The sequence below is a fragment of the Piliocolobus tephrosceles genome, chromosome 20, assembly GCF_002776525.5.
Source record: "Piliocolobus tephrosceles isolate RC106 chromosome 20, ASM277652v3, whole genome shotgun sequence".
Classification (NCBI taxonomy): domain Eukaryota; kingdom Metazoa; phylum Chordata; class Mammalia; order Primates; family Cercopithecidae; genus Piliocolobus; species Piliocolobus tephrosceles.
In genome coordinates this window covers 17,763,722-17,776,090 of record NC_045453.1, presented here as the reverse complement: position 1 = coordinate 17,776,090, position 12,369 = coordinate 17,763,722, and the positions used below count along the sequence as shown (strand labels likewise).

General features: G+C 48.5%; 1 protein-coding gene across 6 annotated transcripts in view; it reads right to left on the bottom strand.

The window, feature by feature from the left end:
- Positions 1-12,369, bottom strand: part of PABPC1L (poly(A) binding protein cytoplasmic 1 like) — a 36,875-nt gene that overhangs the window by 5,330 nt on the left and 19,176 nt on the right. The window contains exons 8-14 of one of the 6 annotated variants that reach the window (XM_031934709.1): positions 8,699-8,965; positions 7,162-7,252; positions 6,415-6,543; positions 4,111-4,217; positions 2,604-2,697; positions 1,133-1,263; positions 582-656 (exon numbers count right to left, since the gene is read on the bottom strand). In XM_031934709.1, coding sequence (XP_031790569.1) covers positions 588-656; positions 1,133-1,263; positions 2,604-2,697; positions 4,111-4,217; positions 6,415-6,543; positions 7,162-7,252; positions 8,699-8,965 — 888 coding nt within the window. In that variant the 3' untranslated portion in view covers positions 582-587. Of the gene's footprint in view, positions 1-17; positions 209-581; positions 657-1,132; positions 1,264-2,603; positions 2,698-4,110; positions 4,218-6,414; positions 6,544-6,687; positions 7,253-8,656; positions 8,966-12,369 lie in introns of those variants that run through there. The other 5 variants (XR_003309641.1, XR_003309643.1, XM_023227859.2 and 2 more) reach the window with 5 other exon arrangements.

Sequence of the window (12,369 nt, the reverse complement as noted above, 5' to 3'; positions counted from 1 at the left end):
AAGGGTGGGAGGCAAGGCAGATTTTGCAGCACTTTTAATACACAAAGCAAAAGGTAATAGGCTGGATGGGTGACCAACCGTCATTCAGATACAGAGCCCAAGTATAGATACAGACTCATTGGGAAATGAGTTAGAGTTTGCAGGGCCTTAGGACTGAGAGCCAGAAACACTGTCCTTTTGGCAGCCATGGAAGTGAGGATTTCCTTTTCTGAGGACAAAAAGGTAAAAGTAAGTGTTTTTAAAGTATGGTGGACACCCAGACTTCAATAAAGAAGGTGGTTTCATCCCGGCCATGCCTTCAGGCAGGCAGAATAGAGCCAGGCATGGCCCCAGGAAAGCGCAACCTATTCTGCATGAAGCCAAACAGGGCAGCTGGCAAGAGGGCACCTCCTTCACCCTCCACCACCCCTCATTCTGATCACAGTTAATCATCCCCTCTGATTCTCACGACTTCCTCCAAACTCCTTGGTGATTCAGAGAAAGCCAGGGACACAGCACAATTCTGTGTGTTTGTGAAAGTCCCTGCCTAGTTCCTTACAGCTTCTCCCGGGCTCAGCTGCTCCTGTCACCGTTCCACCCACCTGGTTTCAGTGCATGTACGCCTTCGGCTGCTCCATTGCCTGGTGTGCCTGCAGCACGGCCACTGCCTCATCTATCTGTGGGACATGAGTGGGAGAGGCTTAGTGCAGCTGCCCCAGCAGGTCCCAGAAGAGCCTTGACCTCCCCCTGGCTCAGCATCCTGGATACAGGATCCTCCTCCATCCACAGTGTTTCTGTGGAACCCTCCCTCCACCACTGCTTGCAAGATCCCATGGCCCTGTCTGTCACCTTTGACACAGCAGTACACTGCTGGACAGCTGGAAAAATCTTAACCCTTACACTGAGTCAGAACACACTTCCTTGTACCAAAACCCTACCTATGGAACAACACAGAGTTAGTCCACGGAGGCGCGAAGTAGCAAACCCTTACCTAAGCCCCCCTCCACTCTAAGATTCAGCAGGCCTTCAAGTGTCAGCAAGAAGAAACACTTTATCTGGCCAAACAGCTGCCCACTAGCTCCACTAGGAGAGCCCTTGTCCTTAGCTCTGCTCCTGCCCCCTCGGGCTCCCTGCTGCCCAGGTTCCTGCTTACCTTGGCATGGAGGGACTCTGGAGACTCCAGCATGAGTAACAGCTCTGAGTTGTCAATCTCCAGCAGCATGCCCGTGATCTTGCCGGCCAGCTGGGTGTGGACATCATGGATAAGAGGGTAGAGACGCTCCCCTGTGTGGAACACCCTCTAATGGCTTGTGCACCTGCCTGGCTCACATCCCAGCATCCCAGGGCTGGTATGGAGTGGAGCACTGAGGACATCTGGGTTCTTCTCCCAGAACTGCTCCTTCCAGGCTGTGACATTTAACACCTGTTCTAACATCAGGTACTTCTAATGACAGGGCCTGGTACTGGCGGTCAGCCTGTCTCAGCTGTGTGCAGGGCCCAGCAAGGATGGGGTGTCTCTTAAGGCAGAAAGGGTGGAAGGGGTCTTCCCATGAAGAAAGTGAAGATGTGTATAGAGAACTAGTAACAAAGCCTTCTACTTCCATTAAGTTCATTTAAAAGTTTTGCGGGTAAGGCCAGGCACAGTGGCTCACACCTGTAATCACAGTACTTTGGGAGGCCGAGGCGGGCAGATCACCTGAGGTCAAGAGTTTGAGACCAGCCTGGACAACATGGTGAAACCCCATCTCTACTAAAAATACAAAAATTATCTAGGCGTAGTGGCACGTGCCTATAATCCCAGCTACTTGGGAGGCTGAGGCAGGAGAATCACTTGAACCTGGGAGGCAGAGGTTGCAGTGAGCTGAGATCGTGCCACTGCACTCCAGCCTGGGTGACAGAGCAAGACTCAGTCTCCGAAAAAAAAAAAAAAAAAAATTCAGGGTGAGGGGAAGGCGGTAACGTGGCAAAACCCTAAGTAAGCTGAAGAAACAATGGGGCGGTGGTAATGGGGGTGTTCAGTGAAGGGTCTGGAGGTCTTGGTGGCCATGCAGTAAAGAACCTGCCAACCAGGAACAAGCTTGTGTTCACTTAGTGACATTTTTATCAGGGCCTGCCATGGACACTGGGGTGGAGATGAATTGCACAAGGAATCCAGAATCTATGGGGAACATCACATATTTACCAAATGCGCCAATGCCCCACCTGCCTGCATTGAGCACTAGGAAACGTGAACAGCAGCTTCCTCCCATTCAGGAAAGGGGTGACGAACTTTAACCCCCCACCTACAGGCCATTTCTCGGCAGAAACCCAAGACCATACCTCTACTCCTCCCTTCTGTCCCCTGATCTGCCCACATCTGGAGTGTCTCCCAACCTCAAAGTCACAGGACAGCAGCACTGGAAGTTCTGGACCTCAGGACCATCTAGTCTGACCAGAGTTTTAAGACAAGAGAACAGGCGCCTGAAGAACAGAGGCAGCTTGGCCACGGTCACCCACTAGTGGGGGGCAGTGACAATGCTGGACTTTGACCTCACGTTGGACCACCACTCAGGGTGTTTCCCAGCAGGCTAGCCAGCTCATAGCCTTCCTCTTCTTGCTCCAGAGTAGGAGAACCAGCCACTCACCAATCATCTGTTTTTGCTCATGCAGGGGTGCCGCAGCCAGCATGGATGCGGTCAGGGGCTCCTGTCCCGGGACGTGCACAGCCGGCTCCTGGACCTGCATGGTGCCAGGGACACATCCCTTAATCACCATGGATAGGCATGCCCTCAAAACACTTACCCTGGGCCGGGCATGGTGGCTCACACCTGTAATCCCAGCACTTTGGGAGGCCGAGCCAGGCAGATCAGAAGGTCAGGAGATCGAGACCATCCTAGCTAACACGGTGAAACCCGAACTCTACTAAAAATACAAAAACTTAGCCGGGTGTGGTGGCATGCACCTGTAGTCCCAGCTACTCGGCAGGCTGAGGCAGGAGAATGGCTTGAACCTGGGAGATGGAGCTTGCAGTGAGCCGAGATCGCGCCACTGCACTCCAGCTTGGGTGACAGAGCGAGACTCCGTCTCAAAAAACAAACAAACAAAAAAAACCCACTTACCCTGGCAAGTGAACAGAAGGCCAGGGAGGCACTGGGGTAGGGGAACAGCGGGCAAGGTCTGGATGATCAGGTAGGGTGCAGAGTCCCCAGCAAGGGCAAAGCAGATTAGAAGACGAAGTCATGCCTCTAGCTTAGACATTTCCTGTAGTGCTATGAACTTATAAAGGTCCCTGATGAACGTTGATAAATGAAAGCCCTGTGTTACCAATAACTTTGTGCCAAATAAAGCACTTTTTATCAAGTAGCTTTATGGACATGTCCCCAGCACACTTCTCACCCTTTTACATCTTGGTAATTTTAACACATTTTTGGCTGGGTGTGGTGGCTCACACTTACAATCCTAGAACTTTGGAGGATCGCTTGAGGCCAGGAGTTTGAGATCAACCTTGGCAACATAATGAGACTCCTGTCTCTACAAAAAATACACAAAATTAGCCAGGCCTGGTGTCACACGCCTGTACTTGGAGGCTGAAGTGGGAGGATCACTTGAGCCTAGGAGTTTGAGGCTGCAGTGAGCTATAATCACACCACTGCACTCTAACCTGGGTGCTGTCAAAAAAAAAAAAAAAAAAAGACCCTTCTCTCATTCATTTTCCTAGAAGTCGTTCAAACTAGACACATTGAAATTCTACACAGGATATGATAATCCTGAATTTTAGACCTTTTTTAGGGCAGGTAGATAAATATACAGTCTTTGATTAGAGTAGATATTTTCTGCTTTGAAGATTAAGTACATCCCTTCAATAATCACCATATTCTTAGAATACCTTTCCTTGGTGCTCAGCACAAATACTAAGGACATCCAAATTAATTTTGGTAATAACCGAGGCAAAACAGATTGTAAATAAAACAGGATGCTGGCCCTCTTTCCCCTTCTCGTAGTAAGGGTGATCTCTTACTGATTGTACACATTAATAAACGAAACTTTACAAGCCAAGGAAAGAAAAAAAGCCAAGGCCCAACACCTTAGCTAAGGTTCTGAGCCAGGCGGCCAGGAGCCCAGGCTAAGAGCAGGCAGCTGGGCTGGCCTTACCCGATAGGTGCTATGTGCTGCTGAGGAACATTTATACGGCAGGAGAGGCCGGCCTGGTGTACAGCATCCTATGCCACTGGGTCCTGTGGTCTGAGTACCAATGTTGGCTGCAAAAAAAAAAAGCAGAGTTCAAACAGCTGCTATCCAAAAACGAAACAAAACCAAACCAAAACAGAAAATAACAAGCGTTGACAAGAATGTAAAGAAATTAGAACACTGTGCACTGTTGGTAGGAATGTAAAATGATGTAGCCACTACAGAAAAACAGTATAGGGCTTCCTCAAAGAGTTAGACAGAATTACCATATCATCCAGCAATTTTACCTCTGGGTATATACCCAAAAGAATTGAAAGCAGGGTTTCAAAGAGCTATTTGTACAAATATTTTCTTTTCTTTTCTTTTTTTTCTGAGACAGGGTCTTGCTCTGTCACCCAGACTATAGTGCAGTAGTGTGATCCCAGCTCACTGCAACCTCCACCTCCCGGGTTCAATCAATTCTCTTGTCTCAGCCTACCAAGTAGCTGGGATAACAAGCACATGCCACCACATCTGGCTAAGTTTTGCATTTTTAGTAGAAACAGAGTTTCACCATGTTGGTCAGGCTGGTCTTGAACTCCTGACCTCATGACCCACCCACCTCGACCTCCCAAAGTGCTGGGATTACAGGCGTGAGCCACCATGCCCAGCCTGTACAACCATTTTCACAGCAGCATTATTCACAATACCCAAAGGGTAGGAGAGTCCATTATAGATGAATGAATAAGTAAAAATGAGGTCTATACATACAGTGGAATATTACTTAGCCTTAATAAGGAGATTCTGACACACACTACAACATAGATACATCTTGAGACATGTAAAGTAAAAAAAGAAAGAAAAACAGCCACAAAAAGACAAATACTCTATGATTCCACTTATATGAGGTACCAAGAATAGTCAGATTCACAGAGACAAAGTAGAATGGCAGTTGCCAAGGGCTGGGGGAGGAGGAACGAGAAGTTATGGTTTGCTGGGCACAGAATTTCAGCTCTGCAGGATGAACAGACTTCTGGAGAGTGGATGGTGGTGGCAGTGCACAACAGCGTGAATATACTTAATGCCATTGATCTGTACACTGAAAAATAGTTAAGTGGTAAATTTTGTTATGTGTATTTACCACAATAAAAAGGAATAAGCAGGGGTGTCAGGGCCTGGCAGCAACCTAAGGCCAGGGATTGAGTATGCCTCATTCACGCAGAACCTCCAGTGCTGAGCTTGGGGCTCCAGCACAGAGTGGATGTGAGAACATTTGCAGAATGAAAGAACAGACGCGCTTGCTGAACAGCCAAAATCTACACCCTTGTTTATAGTCACTGCAGTACTTACCAGGCTTTAGGCCCAGCGCTAACCTCTTGCATGCATGATCTCATTGATCCTCAACAACAAACCGGGCATGGTGGCTTATGCCTGTAATCCCAGCACTTTGGGAGGCGGAGGCCAGTGGATCACCTGAGGTCAGGAGTTCGAGACCAGCCTGGCCAACATGGTGAAACCCTGTCTCTACTGAAAATACAAAAATTAGCCAGGTATGGTGGTGCATGCCTGTAATCCTAGCTACTTGGGAGGCTGAGGCAGGAGAATTGCTTAGAATCCGGGAGGCAGAGGTTGCAGTGAGCCAAAATCACGCCATTACACTCCAGCCTGGGCGACAGAGCAAGATTTGATCTCAAAAAAAAAAAAAAAAAAAAAAAAAAAATTAAGGCTGGGCACAGTGGCTCATGCCTGTAATCTCAGCACTTTGGGAGTCCGAGGTGGGTGGATCCCCTGAGATCGGGAGTTCAAGACCAGCCTGACCAACATGGAGAAACCCCGTCTCTACTAAAAATACAAAATTACCCAGGCATGGTAGTGCATGCCTACAATCCCAGCTACTTGGGAGGCTGAGGCAGGAAAATCACTTGAATCTGGGAGGCGGAGGTTGCAGTGAGCAGAGATCATGCCATTGCACTCCAGCCTGGGCAACAAGAACAAAACTCTGCCTCAAAAAAAAAAAAAAAAAAAAAAAAAATTTAAATTCTCTACAATAAAATGGGGGTACTATTTTTGTCCCTATTTTACAGATTAGGTGATCGGATGTAGTAGTCAGCAGAGGCCTGAGTCAGTTGGTCCCAGGAACTGGAGGCCACGCTAACTACCACGCTACAGTCTCCAAAGTCGGCCTTGCTCACTGAGAGGGCGTATGGCAAGGTCACCATGGAGGCTGGTCCTGACTTCTGGTGCCAACTTTGCCCCACCCCCATTCCCCTTGGCCCTACCCACACTCACCTACTCTCTGGGTATGAGGCACCATGCGTGGCACCTGGGTGGAGGCCTGCCTGACACTGCTGATGTGGGCCGGGGGGCGACGAGGCACGACTGGTGGCCGGACCATCGAGGCACCTGGAGGGTAGGCAGCTTGTGGTGCAGACACCACAGAGAGAAAAGTTGGATGGAATGGTGGGAATAATCAGGGTGGCACACTGTGCCTAGAGGCTTCCAGGGCCACCAAGAGAATGGGAAGGGAAACTACAACATTCACAACAGAAATAGGAGTCAATTCACTTAGACCCAGAACTCCAGAAAGGGGGAGTGTAGGAATCTACAATTTCAAATCCAGCTCCTGTCTACCCAGAGCCCCAAACTGCATAAACACCATGATCGCACACCTTAGTCTCTCAAGACAGTTTCAAGTGAGCGTGCATTTCACTCTTACAGAGGAGGGCCTTTGGTCAATAATATAGCCAGAGGAATTTCATCTTCTCAGCTTTGCAAGAATTTTCAGAGTCACAAATCAGAGGCATCTTTGGCGATGACTGCTGGTGGCTAGCTGGGTCTTTCATTGGCTCACCACTGTGCTTGGTACTGTACACACATCTCATTCAGGCCCATGCTCAGAAGAGGAAACTGAGGCTCAGAGAAGTGAAGTCACCCACCCTGGAAAGTGGCAGAGCCAGGTTTCATCGCTGTGTCATGACTGCCTCATGGGGCCCACACCAATAGGCCAGTCAGAGTGGAAGGTGCTGGGTCACTCACAGGAAGGTCTAGGTGGCTGGGACGTCCACCTGGGAGCAGGCTGGGTGGGTGTCACCGGGCCACAGCCATAGTATGCAGCCTGGGCTGGAGGCTGCATGGGAAAAGAAGACCCAGACTGAGGGGCTTGGCAGCAGGGTAGGTGAGAAGCTACAACTCTTCAGGGACACCATGGCAGGAACTCCATTGGCTCCTGCAGGGACTGGTGAGTCAAGACCCATAAGGCTGAAATGAAAGTTCCTTCCTCCCATCTCAGGATGTCCATTAGCCCTGAATCCTCCAGGGCAAAGATCTTAGATTTCAATCTTGGCTCCTTGTCAGCTAGCCCAATGACCTGGATAAAAAGGGTGACATCTTACTCCAACTTGTGCCAGCTTAAGCAACTGCTAAAAGGAGAGCAATGTTCTCACTCTGGTGGCCTTTAATGGGTGACATCTTTCTACTTCCTTTAAGTCCCATGAGGTCCTTTCCCAAACCATGGTCCTCAGAACACTAACATCCAGGGGAGATGTTAACAGGCATCCCACAAAAAATGACCATCTAAGCCGGGGAAATGCTGGGTAATCTGTGCCTGTTTCGGACAGTCTCAGTAGAAATTGGCATCTTAGGGTAGAATAGTGTAGACAGTAAAGAAATTTAAGTCATGGTGGCTCATGCCTGTAATCCCAGCACTTTGGGAGGCCAAGGAGGGCAGATCACTTGAGGTCAGGAGTTCAAGATCAGCCTGGTCAACATGGTGAAACCCCGTCTCTACTAAAAACACAAAAAATTAGCCGAGTGTGGTGGCACGCACCTGTAATCTCAGCTACCTGGGAGGCTGAGGCATAAGAATCACTTGAACCCAGGAGGCAGAGCGTGCAGCGAGCCAAGATGTTGTCACTGTACTCCATTCTGGGCAACAGAGCAAGACTCTGTCTCAAAAAAAAAAGATTAATTTAATTTTTTAAAAAATGTAGGGTGGAGCACAGTGGCTCACTCCTGTAATGCCAGCACTTCGGGAGGCCAATGAAGAAGGATTGCTTGAACCCAGGAGTCTGAGACCAGCCTGGGCAACATGGCGAGACCCCCCTCATTAAAATAAACAAAAAAATCAGCTGGGCATGGTGGCACGCACCTGTAGTCCCACCCACTCAGGAGGCTAAAGTGGGAGGATCACTCAAGCCCAGAAATTCAAGGCTGCAGTGAGCCATGATCACGCCATTGCTCTCCAGCCTGGGTGACACGGAGACCCCACCTCAAAAAAAAAAAAAAAAAAAAAAGAAAGAAAAACGTAGGTTTATTTTGCTGAATGCAACATTTCCCAAACTTGCTGGATCATTGAGAGTCTTTTTCAGCACAACATTCACGAGCTTCTCTCACTGGGAAATGCCATTTGACTAACACTATCTCTCCCTTTTATAGAGAGGAAAACCAAGATTTCCTCGTGAGTCCTCAGCAGAAGCAAGTTAGAAACCTCCATTTCCCTAGAACTCTAGTCTTCATGCTCTGCCTGGCCGGGGCAGGGGGAAGGCTGTGGTAGGAGTTGTGGGCAGGATGTCACCTGGGGCACGGCAGGCAGGAAGTAGCTGGAGGGCTGCTGAAAGGAGCCCAGGAGGGGGTTGCTCAGGGTCCGCATGGTGGAGAGGCGTTGCATGTACTGGTTGGTCAAGATGGCCTTCCGCTCCTCTTTGCGCTGGGCCAGTGCCACGTAGAGTGGCTTGGTGCCCACGATGCGCCCATTCATCTCTGTCACGGCCTTTGTTGCCTCTTCTGGGGAGGAAAAACACACAAAGCCAAACCCCTTGCTGTGGCCACCCTCTGTCATCACCTAAAAGCAAGACAAGACAAGAGCTGCTGGGGTGGGGAAGGAAGGCTCCTGGAGCTGCGCTGCCTCCCTCCTCCCCACCGGCCAAGCCCAGCACTGAGCAGGCCCGCGAGAAAGCTGTGATGGAGGGATGTAGCATGCACCCCCGTTTACTGAGCTATGATGGAGGGATGTAGCATGTACCCCTGTTTACTGAGCTGTGATGGAGAGATGTAGCATGTACCCCCGTTTACTGAGCAGTGATGGAGAGATGTAGTGTGCATCCCCGTTTACTGAGCTGTGATGGAGGGATGTAGCATGCACCCCTGTTTACTGAGCTATGATGGAGGGATGTAGCATGCACCCCTGTTTACTGAGCAGTGATAGAGGGATGTAGTGTGCACCCGGTTTACTGAACTGTTTGAGGGATGTAGCGTGCACCCCCATCTATGAGGCCTGCTGCATGCCAGATACTTTACATGTCTTCACACCTCACACAATCTCCCGATGCGGGAGGCATCGCGGCTCCCACTTTACAGCTGGGAAAGGAGAGACTCAAAAGAGTGATTTATCTGGGGTCACTCAGCCAGTGGTTCGTACGTTAGCCAGGACTCAACCCAACACACTGTTCTGGTAAACTTCTATTGCCTCTGCTAAGTACCAAGCCAAGTTCTTTAGGAATTTGAGAAAGAGGTTCTTAGCCTTTTTGTTAAAATAAACTTTTTACTTTGGAGTAACTTTAGATTTACAGAAAAAGTTACAAAAACAGTACAGAGGTTTGCTGTATATCTTTTTTTTTTTTTTTGAGACATAGTTTCACTTTGTCACCCAGGCTGGAATGGAGTGGTGCAATCTCGGCTAACTGCAACCTCAGCCTCCCGGGTTCAAGCAATTCTCCTGCCTTAACCTCCTGGATAGATGGGACTACAGGCATGTGCCACCACACCTGGCTAATTTTTGTATTTTTAGTAGAAAGAAGGTTTCACCATGTTGGCCAGGTTGGTCTCAAACTCTTGACCTCAAGAGATCTGCCCGCCTCAGCCTCCCAAAAGTGCTGGGATTATAGGTGTCAGCCACCATGCCTGGCCTGCTGTGTATCTTTCCCCCAGCTTCCCCCAATGTGAACATGGTACATTTTTCAAAACTACAAAATTAACACTGGTGCAATGCTATTAACTATTTTATACCGTTAGCTCCTATTAACTACAATGCTATTAACTGAACTCCAGACTTCATTGAAATTTCACTCTTTTTCCCCCTAATATTCTTCTTCTCTTCCAGGACCCAACCCACATGGCATTTAGGGTTTGTCTTTTTTTTTTTTTTTTTTTTTTAAGAGATGGGGTCTCACTCTGTCATCCAGGCTGGAGTACAGTGGTATTATCATAGCTCACTGTAGCCTCAAATTCCTGAGCTCCAGGGATCCTCCTGTCTTAGCCTCCCAAGTAATTAGGGCTATAGGTACACGCTACCTCATCCAGCTAATATTTTTTTTAAGTTTGTAGAGATCAGCAATCACTACGTTGCCCAGGCTGGTTTCAAGAGATCCTCCTGCCTGGGTCTCCCAAGGTGCAGGGATTACAGGCAGAAGCCACCATACCTGACCCTGGGTTTTTAACCTTTTTTAGGGTCAGGACACTGGCCTGGCTCACACATCCCATAAGGACTAGAGTTATTTTTTAAATCATCTTTTTTTCTTTTTTCTTTTTTTATCTTTGAGTCAGGATCTCACTCTGTCACTCAGGCTGCAGTGCCGTGGTACAATCTCAACTGCAGCCTCGACCTCCCAGGCTCAAGTGATCCTCTCACCTCAGTCTCCCGAGTAGCTGGGACTGCAGGCACGCTCCACCATGCCTAATTTTGTTCATTTTTTGTAAAGATGAGGTCTCATCCTGTTGCCCAGGCTGGGCTTGAACTGCTGGAGAGCCCATGCTTTTAATCAGTAATTTTCAAACTGTACTCTGCGACCCTTCAGTGTAGGGGTCTTAACCTAAGAGTCCATGGATCCCCCTCAGGGAGGTCATGGATACAATTTAGGGGGTCTGTGAACCTGGACTGGGGGAAAAGTGGCATCTTTATTTTCACATTCGCATTTCCTTCTATTATGAATATGGGCAACAACAAAAAAATCCTGGCAGTATTAGCCATGAATTTGTCATGAAGGAAAAGAAAATATTTTCTTTTTTTCTTTTTCTTTTTTTTTTTTTGAGACGGAGTCTTGCTCTGTGGCCCGGGCTGGAGTGCAGTGGCCGGATCTCAGCTCACTGCAAGCTCCGCCTCCCAGGTTTACGCCATTCTCCTGCCTCAGCCTCCTGTGTAGCTGGGACTACAGAAGGAAAATATTTTCATAGCACATTAATTATTGCTAATCTTGGTTGAGCACAATGGCTTTTGCCTGTAATCCCAGCACTTTGGGAGGCCGAGGTGGGCAGATCGCCTGAGGTCAGGAGTTGGAGACCAGCCTGGCCAACATGGTGAAACCCCATCTCTACTAAAAATATACAAAAATCAGCTGGTTATGGTGGCGGGTGCCTGTAATCTCAGCTACCCAGGAGGCAGAACCCGGGTTCTTGAACCTGGGAGGCAGAGGTTGTACTGAGCTGAGATCATGCCACTGCACTCCAGTCTGGGTGACAGAGCAGGATTTCGTCACAAAAAAATAAAAATAATAAAAGAAGCACATACTGCTCTCACTTTAGTAATCTATTATATTTTTTCAATATAATTTTTTTATAAGCCTAAGAATCTTATTTTATGCATTTAAAAATATTCTTAGGGCCAGATTTGGTGGCTCACGCCTATTTTGGGGAAGCTGAGGTGGAAGAATTGCTTGGGCCCAGGGGTTTGAGATCATCCTGGGGAATACAAAAAATAATTAGCCAGGCATAGTGGTGCTCCTATAGTCTCAGCTACTTGGGAGGCTGGGACAGGAGATCACTTGAGGCCAGCAGCTGGAGGCTGCAGTGAGCTGTGATGGCACCACTGCATTCCAGCCCGGGCAATAGAGCGAGACTCTTGTCTCAAAAAAGTTTTTAAAAAATATTCTTAGAAGGGGTCCACAGGCTTCATCAGACAGCCAAAGGGCCGGGTGCAGTGGCTCATGCCTGTAATCCCAGCACTTTGAGAGGCTGAGGCGGGTGGATCACCTGAGGTCAGGAGTTTGAGACCAGCCTGGCCAAAATAATGAAACCTCCGTCCCTACTAAAAATACAAAAAAATTAGCTGGGCATGGTGGCGGGCGCCTGTAATCCCAGCTACTCAGGAGGCTGAAGCAGAAGAATCACTTGAACCCGGGAGGCGAAGATTACAGTGAGCCAAGATTGTACCATTGCACTCCAGGCTGGGAAACAAGAGTAAAACTCCATCTCAAATATATATATATGTGTGTGTGTGTGTGTGTGTGTGTGTGTGTGTGTGTGTGTGTGTGT